The 15,974-nt window shown below is 49.2% G+C and overlaps 1 protein-coding gene across 1 annotated transcript; it reads right to left on the bottom strand.

The window, feature by feature from the left end:
* Positions 1-2,232: 2,232 nt before the first annotated feature.
* On the bottom strand, positions 2,233-4,035 carry LOC144167639 (uncharacterized). The gene is made up of 3 exons (XM_077696829.1): positions 3,792-4,035; positions 2,905-3,028; positions 2,233-2,520 (listed from the first exon to the last, which is right to left on the bottom strand). Exons 1-3 carry the CDS (start codon positions 3,953-3,955, stop codon positions 2,266-2,268), a joined length of 543 nt encoding a protein of 180 aa, XP_077552955.1. The 5' UTR covers positions 3,956-4,035; the 3' UTR covers positions 2,233-2,265.
* Between the last annotated feature and the right edge of the window lie 11,939 nt (positions 4,036-15,974).

Here is a 15,974-nt window from a genome sequence, read left to right as displayed (position 1 = left end):
CAGAATGAACATGTACCTGGCATGACCTGTTCTACCATTTCTTGGTTGGTACCGCTACAATTATGCAGTTTTATTCGACATCCCCAGGTATGGAGTGCTTGCTGCCTGGACGTGAACACCATTCCGGATACCTAAGGTGGTATACTATAAATGGGGGACACCATGCTAGGAAGGCTCTTTGGGAGGCAAACAGCAGTCCCTCACCAGACAAGGATCTGGTTACCCTGGTGTAGTATAGTTGGCTCCCTCTTCCCGCAGTTGACGAACCCAACGGCTTGTGGACATCGAGGAGGAGGAGGAATAACTTTAATTGCACAGCATGTCAGCGCTAAACGTGCTGGATGAGAGTGGATCCCTCTTCAAAGGATTCCATATGCTGCCTTCGCCACCTGGCCCCTGCTAACCAGCCGTAGCTGATCCTCCAAGGCGGGGCTGGACAGCAAGATCTCCCATCGCTCGCTAGGGGCAAGGGTGGGGTTCTTAGTGGAGGAGTTGCTGATGAGGGGTAAGTGTTTTGGGCTGACGTCGCACTCTCCTATCATGTGGCGAAGAGTACCGAGCTGCTTGCATAACGGGCAGGTCTTGTCGTACTGATTTTGGAACATGCTATTCAGTAAGCGAGGGTGAGGGAAAGATCCATGACTGAATCTGTCGATACAGTCTCCCGCGTGAGTTCTGGGTGCGCGGCAGGAAGTTTCTGCCTTTCTCGATGGGGGAGGCCATCGTTCTGAGTGGACCCAATAGGCTGTTGGTGGTGATGATTATAATAATAATTCTACAACTACATGGGTGTGCTGTAACCCTATTTAGTGCCCGCCGTCAGCAGCGCCCTAGTTGCTATTTCAAACCCTGCGGAACTCATCGGAAACACCCGAGTCCTCCTCGTGACCTGCTGCGACGGAAAACTTCAGCCTCTTTCCGTCTGTACATAAAGGACGAGCCCACGAAGGGCAGGTCGCTCATGCTTGGCCAGCTCGTGCTTGGTTGTTTTCCCTGCCGAAGCTACACCAGGGCTCCGAGGCGTGCCGTAGGGGAGTGCTCCGGATTAATTTGGATTGCTCGGGGTTCTTCAACGTGCGCCTAAATCTCGACACACGGGTGTTTTCACTTTTCGCCTCCATGTAAGAAGCAGCCACCATGGCCGGGATCATAGCCGGGTCCCCCTGTGGCTCAGTAGCTCAACTCCCTGGCCACCGAGCCAACGCACTGATATCGTTAACCATGACTGTAAAAAAGTTCATCGAGCAGACTGTGTGACAATTCACTTTCTCCTCTTCTGACCTCTTCGGTCCCCAGTGAAGATGGGAAGAGGAACATATGCGCAGAGGCCTCCCCGACTCTTGGTGGTATTGCGTGTCCATGTCTTCATGTGCTGGTTGGTATTCATGACGGCAAATTCTCAGATGGTGTGTATACGTGTATGTAGAGGAGTGGCCCTGCTTAAAGTGAGCCCCTCCTGCTCACAGAAAGCTGGGAGTAAACTTTGCCACATGCCATGGTTATAATGAGTTCTCGGCTTCATGTTGATTTTCCGGGACAACCCCCAAGAGTCAGCCCATGCATCCGTAAATAAATCGAGTGACCCCTTTCGAAACAGCGCCGAACCTGGTAGGTGCTGAAGTGCTTGTCGCTTTCTTACGCGTGTTTACGCATATACATGATGCATAAATAAAATAGGTTAGCAAAATTAATGTTTCTGAGGTTCCGAGAAGAATCTATTGCGTGTAACGAGACACGGTACCATTGTAAGCAACGCAGAAAAAAGATTTTTCTAAGCTCAGTTTGCAAGAGTGTATCTTTAGTCTGATTGGGGTGTGCATGACACACATGATTGAAGGTGACGTGGAATGGCCGTCCAGTTGTCTACGCACCTGAAGTTCATGTGCTGCCTGTCTGGAAGGTATTGGCGCCATTGACCGCAAATGTTGGTCTCACAAGACAAGTGGCGTGTCGGTACTTCCCAGAAGCTTGACAGCATAATGAACAGCTCACTCATTCTTACACTTTTGGGGCACCCATTGGTGCGTTCTGCTCCATGCGTACTTTTTAGTTAGGGACACAGGGAAGTCGCGTAGAGTCTGTAACCCACGATTTTTTAAAAAACAATTTTTTTTTCACGCTCTTGTTCGTAAACGCGCATAGTTGTCAAAAAATAATCGCTCATATTATCACAAATGCTTTCATTCCCAATGCACTGACATTGTTAATTTTAAACTGACATCGCAGCTCGGTACGATATGATTTGATACCACCAAGTCGAGCGGTTCACAAGACGGAGGACACGTACAACTCGCCGCAAGTAATATCGAAGAAGCATGGTTTACAGGGGTGATTAAGCCTTTCGTAAGTACCCAAGTGGTTGCGCCCGCTGAACGCCTGCTGGAAGCATCGCAGCGTTAGCATCGCCGCGCGCTTTTCGGACATGCTCAGGGCCTCGCGTTCGTCGTCCGGATCGAGCGTGATGAGCTTCTTGAAGAAGGACATGTGGACGCTCAGAGAGAGCCGGACGAAAGCGTTCACCTGCACGCAAAACAGGCCGAGAACACATAGTGAACAAAATGTAGTTCTACTTATACAAATTCCAGATCATGAAAGCTGCGAGGTATTGCCAAGTGCACTGAAACAACCTGCGCGGAGTCCGATTTCACCGCATCGCACACACTGTAGATAAGCCGCGACGAGATTGACCCTATGAGGACGGAACGTAGTGTTGTTCAGGGGCCTTGTTCCTCACTTCAGTTGTTTTAGCTATGACCCCGTCTTAATTTACGCGTATAGACGTGGACGCGTGACGTTAGAATACGCCCAAGACTATACGTCCCGTACTCGAAACATGTTCCGTGAGTTTATCTACCCCTGCTTAAAACTGCGAAGTTGGGGGATCTGTGATTGTGCCTGCCTTACAGCAGGCTTCTGGCCGCACACGTATTCGTAGAAGTTGTCGCACGGGTCCCGCTTGAGGTCCAGAGAGCTGCTGAGTTCCGCCACCCAGTCGAAGCACTGCGGCTGCAGGCAGCCCACAATCAACCTGCAAGAGGGGCCAGCGTCAGTACGGGTACCGAGAAAAAAGTGCTCTGCTTTTTTCTGTGTTACGAAAGATAAGCTTGTGGATAGAGCACCAGCTGTTCCACCACAAAGGAGGAGAATGGTAAGCTATAGGTAACGGGGATATCAGTACCACTGGGTTCACATTGACACTGTATGTGATTGGGGCTGTAGGTTTCCTGGAACACCATAGGTTAACACGGCAAGTGGACCAACCGACAGTTACCCTAGGGGAGAGCTGAACTGACCGAAATCCACTGGTGGCGACCGATTTTCGCCCCTTACGTTTCATATAAGCTGATGTGGGCACAAACAAATAGAATTTCGGTTTCAAGTTGCGAGCCTGTTTTGCACATGCGAAGCTATCAAAGTGTAAGTAAGCGCGAAAGGAACAAGGTCGAGCGAAGTGGACGGGACACGGCGCTTCGTTCGTCCTTGTTCCTTTCGCGCTTGCTTACACGATGAGTGACCAACTCGCCCAAGAAACCACTCTGATGAAGCTACTAAAGCTATACCATCAAGCCATCAAGGTATAAAGCAAGCAATATACGCTGAGACGTCACATCCGCGTGACGCTTGACACACCGTAAGAAGGAATAGCCTTACATCGCTAACACGAGAAAATAATCATCGCGTGGGAAGTATTCTTGTGTGAAGCTTGTTGCAGAAAAAGAAGTGGGGAAGATGTTCAGCGGCGTCATGCTTCATTGCGGCTCAGGCGATCCGGATGCCCCGAAGTACCGCACCTGATTCCCGTTGGGATGCCGCAGCAGCAGATGAACGCACTTGCCGTGCCGAAAGTTGCCAGAGTGCAGTACTGAGTCCACCTTGGAGAGCCCGGATGTTGCTGGCGTGGCGCGGTAGGTCCGCCATACCGACTATTGCGGGGTGAGTTCGCGGGTGGCGTCATTGGGCTGCCCGGGAAAAAAAAAAGTCATTGACTTTAGTCCGGGGTCCAGAACGGCTCTGAGCGCCTATAACACGCGTTTGGGAAAGCGTCACCCCAGGGTCCGGTTGCTGGTTTAGAAATAGAATATAGCAAAAGCGTTGGCTGCCTGCCTGTGTGCGACAGCGCGTATTCGATGGGTTAGATGCTGGCGTGCTTCTTTTTTTCAAAATTGCCTGATAAAGAATAACGGCAGCAGATAAAGTTTGAGCTAACAACATCGCGAACAGTGACGTGATTGCAACAGTAGGCAGTTTTAGCATGTCGTTACTGTATTTTCCTTATGACAAGCGGAGAACCGATCCCGGCACGGTAACCGGTAGGTGGCCCGGTGCTACTGCGCGTGCGCAGAGGCGGAAAAACTGGTTGGGCGCACCGGGACCTGTTCTTCGCTATGCTATAACTATTTCCCGTGTTACCGGAAGCCGGGGTTTTTGTGTACCGATGAAAACGGTACGACACGTTTTAGCACACCGTTTGCGGTTTGCGTATCCCGGCCGCTGCGGTACAGGTAGCGCCATCTGAGGAATTGTTCTCAAAGCCAATCACGCGTAATCTTGTTGCTCATATCTAGTTGCAGGCGTTGTGCTGCTGAGCACAAGGTCGCGGGTTCGATTCCCGGCCGCGGCGGCCGCTTTTCTGATGGAGGCGAAAAGCAAAAACGCCCGTGTGTACGAGATTTCGGCGCGCGTTAAAGATCCCCAGGTGGACAAAATTAATCCGGAGCCCTCCGCTACGGCGCGCCTAATCGCCTCCGTTGCATCGGCGCGTTAAACCCTACAATCAATCATATCTAGTTGCTTTCGTTTAAAGTAGCTCGAATGTAACTTTTCGGATGAAGCGTTCACAATTGCATTAGTTGTTCTGAGAATACTGTAGCCATCACCTGTAGAGCTTTAAAAAAGAAAACATATAGGCGGCGCTATATATTAAGTAGAGTTGGAATCAAGGTAAACTAGAATTTACGCCCGTGCTAAATGTTTCGACAAGAAATGGGTAAACCTGCACTGCCTTGCCCAGCACAATTTTTGAGGCGTAAAAGCGCTTTGCGAGCTGAGAAACTTATTTTAACAATATGAGGCGGGTGAGGCTTTGAACATTTTGCCCGCCCATTTGAAAGAAATAGGCGTTTTTCGTGCTCCGGAACATCATCTAACAAGAAAAACGTAATAAACAACATCAACCATAGGCGTCAACTACGTGGGGGCAACGGGGCGCGTGCCCCCACCGAGCTTCCCCGGTGGGGGCGTCGCCCCCACCGGGGAAGCTTGTGTGGAATTTTCTCCGTCCGGCCAGCCGGGGCCATCCTATTGATAGTTGGTGAAACCTGTAATGACCTCGCAGCTAGTGTACCTATACCGACCAGTCGCACCCGCTCTTTGCACGCTCTAAAGCGGTAACTACCCGTGACAACTGACATTTCGCCGGCGTTACAAGAGAAACATCGACGTCTCTCAGGCCCCTTCGACGCAGTCGCACAGAAAAACGCGTCTTTCAATACTCCCATACAAATTATCGGCCTTTCTGCTGGGAAGACCGCAAAGGTGCGGCTCTCCGACCGTTGTGCGCTTAATTAAATTCGCGACATCTTGGTTTTCCTAGAAAAATAATGAAAGCGTGAACGTCTTCCACAGAACCCTGGCTGGGTGCAGTAGTGGTCCCAGAGACTGTTTTTTTCGTTTTTTTTTTGGGGGGGGGGGGGGCGAATTTTCATACCGAAAAAACAGTAAAAAAAGTCAGTAAAACAGTAAAAAAGCAGTAAAAAAGAAATAAGAGGGCACTCGTCATTATTATTCGATGCTCCGCAGCATGCAGGTGTAGCGGTCCCCTTTTCCGAAATCAGTTAGGGGCGAAGAGGCTTTATTGCAACTCTGAGGATCTTTGACTTGTTCCCAAGCCTGCGCTCCGCGCATAAACGTCACGTCAAAGGTCGCACCCCCCCTACAAATCAGTCGATGGCCTAAAACCGTTCGTCGTGACGCACGCGGAACGTCCCGAAATGCCGCATGCGCCCCGAAAGGCCGCATGCTGACAGGACCCTCCGATACCCAAACGGCAAAAGAACACGCACCCGTGATGCCTCGGAAGCTGCCGGCGCACTGCTCTCGGAATGCGCCCTGAGCCGTGCGCGCACGCACACACACGGTTCGTAGAAACGGCGAGGAAGCTGGAAAGGAGGCGGCCGCTGGGGAAGCGTGCGGCCTTCAATCCAGTGGGACACAGGGAAGCCGCAGTAACCCAACGCTCCAGCCTCCACGCAGTGTAGGCATCGGCAAACGCGGAAAATGGGGCCGGCCGGCTGTACTGCGGACGCCCCGGTCGTCGGCAACTAGTAAAGGAAGCGACTTCTTTGAAACAAGTGCACGTTGTTCGGCGGCCACGGTTGCAGCCTCGAGAAAGAACCGCTCCCCTCCATGCGCCACTTCTGCGGAGGAGGCGATAACCATGCCGGCGTGTGCGCGTATGCGGTGTAACCCGCTTGCCCACAAATCACTTGGTGACACAGTGGTATTTGGCGCCCCTTAGGCGGTGCAATGGCTGACTCGTGCCCGTATTTCTGACGGTCGCAACACGCTTGCGACCTCGCATAAGTGGGAAGCTTAAAAAAACAAGAAATAAGAAGCTGAGGAGCTCTTTGGAGAGGGGGGGAGGGGGGGGAGGGGGGCAACGGTTCCGAGAATTTATGTCCAGTTGTCGCTCCGTTTCCGGTCATCCCCGAATTACTCACTTCAAAACAAACCAGAGCGCGTTACAGTCTCAAAGAAAGCCGTCGATGCCGCGGCCGCCGCCTTGACATTTCGCGTCTTCGGGACGAGTCCACCCAGCGATGTATGACCCGGCCGCTGCGCTGCCGCCACCGTTCCCGCGCCGCAGCCTGAACACTCAACGCGCCCGGTGCGAAACCACATGGCCCCCGCCCCCCTCGCATGCTTCCGAGAATTAGGGCCAACCGATTCCCAGTTGCCGCCGAAGCGATAAGCGGTGTCCGCCGCCCCTGGAGAAACACAACAAAATGCACTCGAACAAAGTACTTCCATCTGAGGCGCGTCGCGCCCCTTGGCCCTTCTAGGCCGGCTAGTTGACACTCAGTCCGAGCCTTTACGAAAATGAAAGAAAAAAAAAACCAGTGCAAGCAACTCGGCCAATCAGCGGCCCGGTGTGTGTTAGTTGGCCTTCCTATACTGTTGTGACACGCATTTGGAGGCGTGGTTTCTGTGCCATAAAACTGAAGTGTTTGGTGTTTTGGGAGCAAGGAAACTAAGCATTTGAAGTTGGATACGAGGGCCGGTCGACCGAACAACGTAGCGGGCCGGACAGAAGTAGTCGCTACACGTGATTAGCAAGAGTATAGAACCATCCGTCTAACCGTTTTGTTTGGCGGGAAGCGTGCCGTGTGAAAGTGGCTGTGCTGGGCTGCGCGATCGAGTGGACTGGACACCCATGCAAAGAAACAAGGCAAAGGTATGTGTGGCATCAGTTCTATATATTCAGCTGTTCGTTCAGACCGTAGTTTAGAATTACTCGCTACCGGCAGTCGGTGGAGAATCGTTTGTCAAGTCGGGACACTTAACAAATTTATTTAGTGTAGGCGTTTGTGTTCTAAGCAGAGGCGTGTGTAAATTCATTCATTCGACCTTTTCCAAGCGTTCTCCGTTCCGGTGGCAATGCAACCCCGTGGGTAAGCAGGGATCCCGACATTTCGGTGTAGGACATTTCGGTGTAGTTCATTTCGGTGTCGGAGGTTTCGGTGCACGGCATCTCCCAGGCATTGTTTCAACATTTTAGCTTTAATATTTTAATTTCGTCAGTTGATATGATTTTACGTTCGAGAGTTGTATTTGCGTCTCCGTTCGCGGAAACGAACGCTAAAACGAGGAGCATCGGCGCGTAAAACACAATTCCGGTAGATGTTAAAAATTAAAGTTGTTGCTTTACTTCCGTTCAAACTTTTTGTTTTAACATTCATGTGAACAACCCTAATACTTTAGTGTTACCGAAGCGCTTGATTTCACTTCACCCAACGCTACAGGACGCTGCCGCTTGTAGTTCCACGGCCGCTGGATGCGCTTTGATCCAGCGGCCGTGGTAGTTCATTCCTATCTCTCCTTCCCCCCTTCCCCCCTCCCCGCCAAACCGCCGCAAAAAATAGAGAAACGAAACCAGCTAGCTTGAGCGCGTGTGCTCCCTTTCAATTATTTTCTGTCAATCTGGTCTTCGTTGCATTCGGTGTCTGGGGAACTGAGCACCGCCGGCTACCACGAACCCCCTTGGTAGAGAGAGGGGGGTGTCACTTGTGCATCTCCGTTGTGTAAACTAGACGTGGGAAAATTGAAGTCGACTGTCGCAGCTCTCCAAACCAGCCAATTTTTTCCTTGCCGATGGGGTGACCGAAGGCGAAGCCTAGAGAGGGGGCGCCGTGGGTGTGACCGCGACGCGCGGAAGGGTGTAGCCAGCGATGCTTGTTCCTCGATGGTGGCGACAGACGCCAACGATACTGGTCATTATGTTCTCAGCGCCTTTTCGGCTGGCCTTTTGTTGCGCATTAGAGAGTTAGAGAGGTTGTATGAGCTCATGGTGAATGTGTAGCTTTTGCATCGATGCGGTGACCGGGTGACACTTCGGAGGCCTGTGAGGTTTCCAGAAGAAACCGAAAATATGACTGCAAACAAAATCTGTGGGAGACTGAAACCTCCAGACAGGGGCGGGGAGGGCGTCGGTGGAGTCTGGGACGAAGAATTAAAATAAAATGAAAGTGCGCGTGCAAACATAAGATGAAGGTTGGTTTGCCCGAATACGGGAATGAGTGATATTGTACACACAGCCCGTATGAGCGTTATCTGCATTGAGAAAATAAGAAGCTGCAGCTATTTTCAAAAAGGCGCGTTCTTCCTCCGCGACAATATCCTATAGACTTGCCTGTAAAAAAGATAGCTACAACAGTGTTTGCAAACTCCTTTTAGCATGACAGAGCAGCTTACATAAAGCTTGAAATATTCATAATATTTTCTGGGTTTTTTGGGGCAAATGAATGTTTGTAAAGCTGCTTTCTTTGTATAGGGAGAGTTTCCCTTTCATTTAAAGAAATTACATAAAAAATGCATTACACCGTCGTACACACCGGCTAATTGGCCGCAAAATTGCCGCAAAACCGAGCAAATATAGATTAACGGCTTGTAGTAAATTCAAAAAGAAAACGTGTGCAAAAGAGTTCAGTCACTTGGCTGCATAACAGGTGTTCTCTTAACACGGTAGTAAATGAAAAAAATATACTAATGTTCAATTTCTAAGAATAACGTACTGGCAAGAAACAAATACAGCATTATTCTAAAGATGCAATCACTGCGCTATATTATGGTCAGTCACTCACGTTATGCGGAAATGAAAATATAACGGCTGTTTCAAACAAGCAAGCACCGATATTTCGGTCGCCGATATGTCCGTGCACAGAAATGTCCGCACCGAAACTTCTCAGACCCGGGTGAGCAGCCGGTGCTTTTCTCTGGCCGACTGCCACTCGCCAAGGCACCGGGGTGCTGCCGCGTAGTTCGAATTATCCCTGGCGGAACCTACCCGCCATTGAATTAACGGCCTTTTTTATACACTGACTTCCATAGAACTTTGCCGGACGAAATCATGCTGTTCCAACAATTAAAGTTGTTTTTCTGGGAGGTTACCTGCTCGATTCGACTCAGAAGTTTCCCTACTTCAAACTCATGTTGTCTTCGCTATGCAGTTCCATAGAATCATTAGAAAATTTGCGTCTGTGTCTTGACATTCTGTCTATATCCCTAAAGAAGGCCCTTTTCTCATGTGCAGGGAGACGTAATAAATGGATAAGTACGTTATTAAAACGCGCAGAGTTGAGGTTGGAGATGACCACTCTGCTGTATCGAGATCTGTGGCCGCATCGGCTCGAGTCAGCCAAAGCTCTACATCTGAGTCGTCAAGTGCCGTCAGTGGAGCGCTAGCGCGGAAACGACCCTTCAGTGAGACAACGGTGGCTGGCCGTCAAGACAAGCATGGACGTCACTATAAGCCTGCATGGAAGAATACCTATACCTGGCTCTCGTCCGATGAGGTTACAGATAAGGTGTTTTGGGATACTTGTCGGACTGCTTCAGGAATGACTTTGCCACTTCCAAGCACCTCCAGAGAAAAGGACTCCCACTTGACTTTTGTAAAAAACGGGTATAACAACTCGAAGAAAGGTCTGGAGAGGTTTCAGATTCATGAAAGTTCGCAGTACCATCGCGCAGCTGTCGCTGCACTGGCAGCTGCGAAAGGAGGTGTGAGTGTGCTTTGCATGTGCGCAAAGGGCAAAGAGAAGGAAATGAAGGATGCCCGGAAGGCGCTTCTCACCAAGTTATCTTCTTTGCAGTACCTTGCATGCCAGGGGCTAGCAGTCCGTGGCCATGATGAGAATGAAAGTAATCTAAGACAACTTCTTGAACTTCGCGCCAATGATATCCAAGAAATGCAGTCTTGGCTACGCAGATCAAAGTACAAATGGCTTTCGCCGGAAATCGTAAATGAAATGTTGGACATGATGGCCAGTAGCCTTCTTAGGTTCTTAGGTCTATCACTCAAGAGGTCCGTGACGCCGGTCACTACGCAGTGATAATGGACGAGACGACAGATTTATCCGTCAAGGAGCAGGTGTCCATTTGCTTTCGTGTTGTAAACCAAAGTTTCGAGGTGCAGGAGCTGTTCTGCGGTTCCTTCCACCCGAAAGCAGCAACACTGCTGAAAATACTCAAGGACCTTCTCCATAGGTTTAACATACCCATTGAAAAGTGTCGCGGACAGTGCTACGACGGCGCGGCAAACATGAGAGTGCAGCACAGTGGGCTGCAAGCTCTCATACGAGAGGAGGAGCCTAGAGCTATATATGTGCACTGTCTCGCCCATGTTTTAAACCTTGTTTTGAACGACGTGATGCAAACAGTTGACAGATGCCGTGACATTCTGAGTGTGATAACGGAGCTGATAAGTTTTGTCACAGGCTCCCCAAAGCGCCTTCATTGGTTCAAAACATTTCAGGAAGAGGAAGAAAGCGTCAGTTTAGTAAAGTTTTGCCCCACCAGGTGGACTCTTAAAGCTTCTTCCCTAAGTTCTGTTTTGAAGAACTACAGGCCGCTGATCTTATTTTTGCAAGAAGTGGCCTCGGAACGCAGTGAGAGCAGCGTAAAGGCTTCTGGGCTCGCGAAGGCGCTTTCAAAGTTTCAGACTTACTTCATGCTCAAGTTAATGGAACTAGTATTCTCACGCTTAGAAACAGTGAGCTCCGCTTTACAGAAACGGACTTTAAAGGATGATTAAGGCTGCTAGGGAGAGCATTAGCGAACTCCGTCACAGCTTTCCCCGCTTTCGGGCTGAGAGCCTGGCCGAAGCTCGTGAACTCGAGATTGAAGAGCCATCGACCCCAGCTTAAAAAAAAAAAAAAAGAAAAACTCCACGCCGCTACGACGATGGATCTGGGGGTCATGTGTTCCACTCTACTGAAGACCTGTACCGCCAGTTGTACTACAACTTAGTGGACATGGTGCTTTCTTCCTTAGATGACCTTTATCCCGCCGATACGTGGCAGCACATCATCAATATTGAGCAGTTCCTCGCTGGAAGGGCCGACGCCACATACGTTTCCCAGTTTTACGGCTCAGATTTTCAAACTGAGCGCCTAAAGCTGCACCGAGACATGCTGCTTGACATTGCAAGGCAGCGCAACGAACCGCCGGTCAGAACACTTGAAGACGTTGTTCAGATGTTCAGGGGGGATAAAGGAGGGCACCTGAGAGGGTTGCTTCCTAAAATAGCCACGCTAGTCAAAATTGCACTGACTGTGCCAGTCACGTCGTGCACGTTAGAGCGATCATTCTCATGCCTCCGCCGAGTCAAAACATATTTGTGGTCGACGATGGGACAGACAAGGCTGAATCATGTTGCTCTTCTCCATGGGCACAAAGAGCTTAGCCGAAAGATAAACTTATATCTCATTGCTGACGAATTTATCGGCAGATCGGCTGTAAGCAAAAATACATTTCTGACTTTGAATGAATGACCTGCGTACAGGACACCATTCCATGGAAGCATTTGTAAAATGTCATGTATGTGCATGTCCTTTAGTTTTTTTTGTGTGTTGATGTACACATGTGTAAAAACTCTGATTCGTGATTTTATTTGTTGTGCTTGCACTTATACATGTCTCCATATACTTTGTGTGTGTGGGAGGGGGGGGAAGGGTATGTATGCTTTAGGTGTGATTTTTGTAGATATTTCATTTTTCATGCTTTTGTAGATATACCATTTTTTGTTCATTACACTATAGCCCCTAATGTCTTGTTTACAAAAAAATAAATGATGACACCATGTACCAGTTTTCTGAATTTTTTGTCCTACCGTTTCAGCGAACATGTAAAACTTTCTGAGCTCACGCGGGGCACCGATGCCTTCCACCCCCGTCACACTCTGACAGATTGGAAAATTGTACGCCTATGGAGTGTGTGCTACGCCAATTCAGCAGTAGCCGCTATCAGCAAAGCCCGCGGGAAAAGGGGATGTAGACAGCTAGAAGGTTAAAAATAAAATAACTAATATAACTAAAATAAAAAAAATTATATATATATATATATATATATATATATATATATATATATATATATATATATATATACATATATACATGTGTATTTGCCCCCACCGGGAAGTTGAAAACTCTACGCCTATGACATCAACCAAGATTACTTTCATCGGCTGTACCAAGCATCAAGCGCCGAGCGCACTGCATTTGCTGTAATCAAGACGCCAGGGCACACTTCTGCTCTGGAACCTCGCTGGCGACAGTAAAGACTGTGCCGGTAAGTTCCCGTTTGCGGTAACTTTTCGCGCATGCGCAGTCGAATCCCGCAAGCACGGTAGACGGTAGCGCAAACACGGTAATGGTATCTTCACAGTGCTCTGTTAGCCTGATATATGTCACCGGCTTTTAAGCTGGGTGAGCTGTCTGTTGTTAAGGTCAGCCAAGTCTACCCGAAATGACAGCGTTGCCTAGATCTTGAGTCTGGAAGCATCGCCTCCTGTGTTTTTTATATGCCAAACGCATCATCCCCGAGCGGCCAACCAAGCCCTTTCCTCCTACTCTGGCCACTCTCCCCCAATTGCTAGCCTTCCCAGTGTTTTAGTCACGTGACCGGTTAATCTTGGGGCGACGTGTGTGGAAAATGGCAACGTAGAAAAAAACGTGCTCGGCCGCGGCGCCGAGGTTCGTATTGCTGGCCTGAGCGCCGCTACTTCAATGGTCTCAAACTTCGGTCGCATTGGCAACCAGGCACAAGCCGCTCTCGAATTCAGTTATGCTCTGGGACACGACCCAGTATCCCGGTTTATCTTGGGGTGCCACCTTAGACGTGTGGCGAATTAGGCGTCCCACTCACTCCCATTTTAAAGCGGGCGATGCGTTTGGCATTTGAAGAATACAGGAGGCGATGCTGGAAGATACGAGTACGTGGGTTAGGCTGTATCTTTTCACGGACTCCTTTTTCATACTTCTATTCTCATTTGTTCTTTTTTATAGTGGATTGAAGCAACACGCACGCCACACCTCCCTTGCAAACTGTTCCCCTTTTGTTGCCGCTCTTTCCAGCTACATGCGGCCCTGCGGAAACGGCAATGACTGACCGAACGGTACGTGAATTTGGTAGGGTAAAACGGTGTATACACAAAAGTTAAAAAGCAGGTAAGAGCAGCAGAGATGACGAATTGGGCACAGAAAATGGAAGTAAAAAAAAAAAAAACCTGGAGACTTATGGAACAGAGAAACTAGAAATCAGGAAGGAAAGTTTCTATGGCAATGCGCGAGGTAGTGCATTGCTCTTTGGGGAACGGCCGGGGTATCTGAGAACACGGGCATACACGACTAACTGCAGGGATCAGGATGAAACTTGTGTATGCTGCGGCAGGGATTGGGAAACTATAGAGCGTATTGTCATAGAGTGCACGACCGCGGCGGGACATAGGGGAAATGTCGTTGATGGAGGCACGGCCGGGCTAGAGCGGCGGCGCGCGAGCCTCCGGTTTAGCCCGGTCGTGACGGAGGCTTTGGGATTTGGTGTGTGGGGAAGCCTCAAGTTCAGGGCCATAGAGGTGACGATGAGGCGGCTGGAGTGGTGCTGGGAGAAAAGTGGGGAAGAGAGTGGGACGTAGCAAGAGTAATATAGTGAGTGAGAATTTAGAACAGAAGGGGAGGGGGAGGGAGGGGAACAAGTGTGCAAGGGCAGGAAGGGGGGAGGGAGCGATGGGAGTTTAAAACCGGAGGGGGGGGGGTGGGAGGAGATAGATGGGGAAACCTGTTAGGTTAGTTAAGGGTAGGGGAAATAAGTGGATTACCACAAACAAGTCGGATGCTGACAACCGACATTGATTGATTGATTGTAGGGTTTAACACGCCGACGCAACGCAGGCGATGAGGCGCGCCGTAGTGGAGGGCTTCGGATTAATTTTGACCACCTGGGGATCTTTAACGTGCGCCGAAAGCTCGTACACACGGGCGTTTTTGCTTTTCGCCTCAATCAGAAAAGCGGCCGCCGCGGCCGGGAAACAACCGACATCTCGATACAAAGGGAGGGCCTCTAATCATCATCGTCATCATCATCATGGCGGACCAGACGGTGATCGGGTCCCCGTCGCAACATGCGCGCCAGCCTCAGTAGCCGTATAAAAGCCCGTAGTTCCGCTAGAAACAATTACCTTATTGATAAATAAACGCAGGCCTACGTTGCTGAATGTGAGACAACATTCTATTCCTTTCAGGGCGTCTGGTGCGGCGTAAAACGAACCGCGGGTGACGCAATCCGCTGTGCATAGCTCAGGCTGCGCTGAAGTGGTTTGCGAACAATCCCACCTCACTAGGCAAACAAACTGCTATAGGATGTGCAACGTTAAGTTTTGGGACGTTAATGCAGTGTATGTGGTACATCAGGCGTGTTTATTTTTTTCCTGTGTGCCTGCGAAGCAGCAGACCATGCACAACATCCGCGGGAACTAGGCGCGTATTGCGGTGTTTTGCTTGGCCGTAGTAAAACATAATTGTAACTATCGACAGTAAAACCACGAAGACGAAGTTCCCATTGCGTCGTATCAAGTGGTAAACAAACGAACTCGTTAGAATTGTATGAAAAAAAAAATACAAGCCTACGTATTTACGAGGCACGTAGCATACGCTGGCGTGTGATGGCGTACATCAAAATAGAGGCATTACATTACAGGTGCACTTTTGGCTTGTGATAATTAATTTAAGAGAATTCTCCTGTGTTGGTTTGACTGCCGGTAAGATTTTTAAGTGCGTCAATGCTTATCACCAAAACAAAAAAATGGGCGCTACCAAGTGCATTTGAGAGCTTGCATTTGAAGTACTGGACCCAAAGTTATTGTCATTGCTAAAAAATCTTGCTTCAACCCAATAATTTTTCTATTCGGTCATTAATCAATAAACGCATGGCTGCATTTGCTTCTCGCCTTCGCGAGCAAAAAGTTTCAATTTGTTTCTTTATTGAAAATAAACAAGCGGATCGGACAGACTCATATGTTCGAAAGCAATGGAATTGAGGCAATTTAACAACACATAAGCCAAGATCGGTTGGCGCATTATGCTGGGATGAATGTAAATAGTATCTGGAAAAGTCGATCAGAGGGTTATACAAAAAGCCTACAAAAGCGGTGCCCTCACAGCAAGTCACTATTAATTGTGGCAGCCGTATAATCCAGCAGAGAAAAAATTAAAGGGGCCATGGTGACAAAATACAGGTTTGTTTTATTAGAAAGATTTCGTGTTTTATAGTACCCCCAACGCTTGTGCGGGTGCAAACGATGTTTTATTCACTGAGAAATTAATCAACTGAAGTTAAAATTTTGATTTTACCGCTAAATCGTGTTTTTGTGGTCTGCAATGACATCACAGGAACCGACCGCTCTACAGCCGTTTGTGAAG

Source organism: Haemaphysalis longicornis, unplaced genomic scaffold (assembly GCF_048455015.1).
Source record: "Haemaphysalis longicornis isolate Haplotype H1 unplaced genomic scaffold, Haemaphysalis longicornis Haplotype H1 scaffold_2, whole genome shotgun sequence".
Classification (NCBI taxonomy): domain Eukaryota; kingdom Metazoa; phylum Arthropoda; class Arachnida; order Ixodida; family Ixodidae; genus Haemaphysalis; species Haemaphysalis longicornis.
This window is presented reverse-complemented; position numbering and strand designations above follow the sequence as displayed.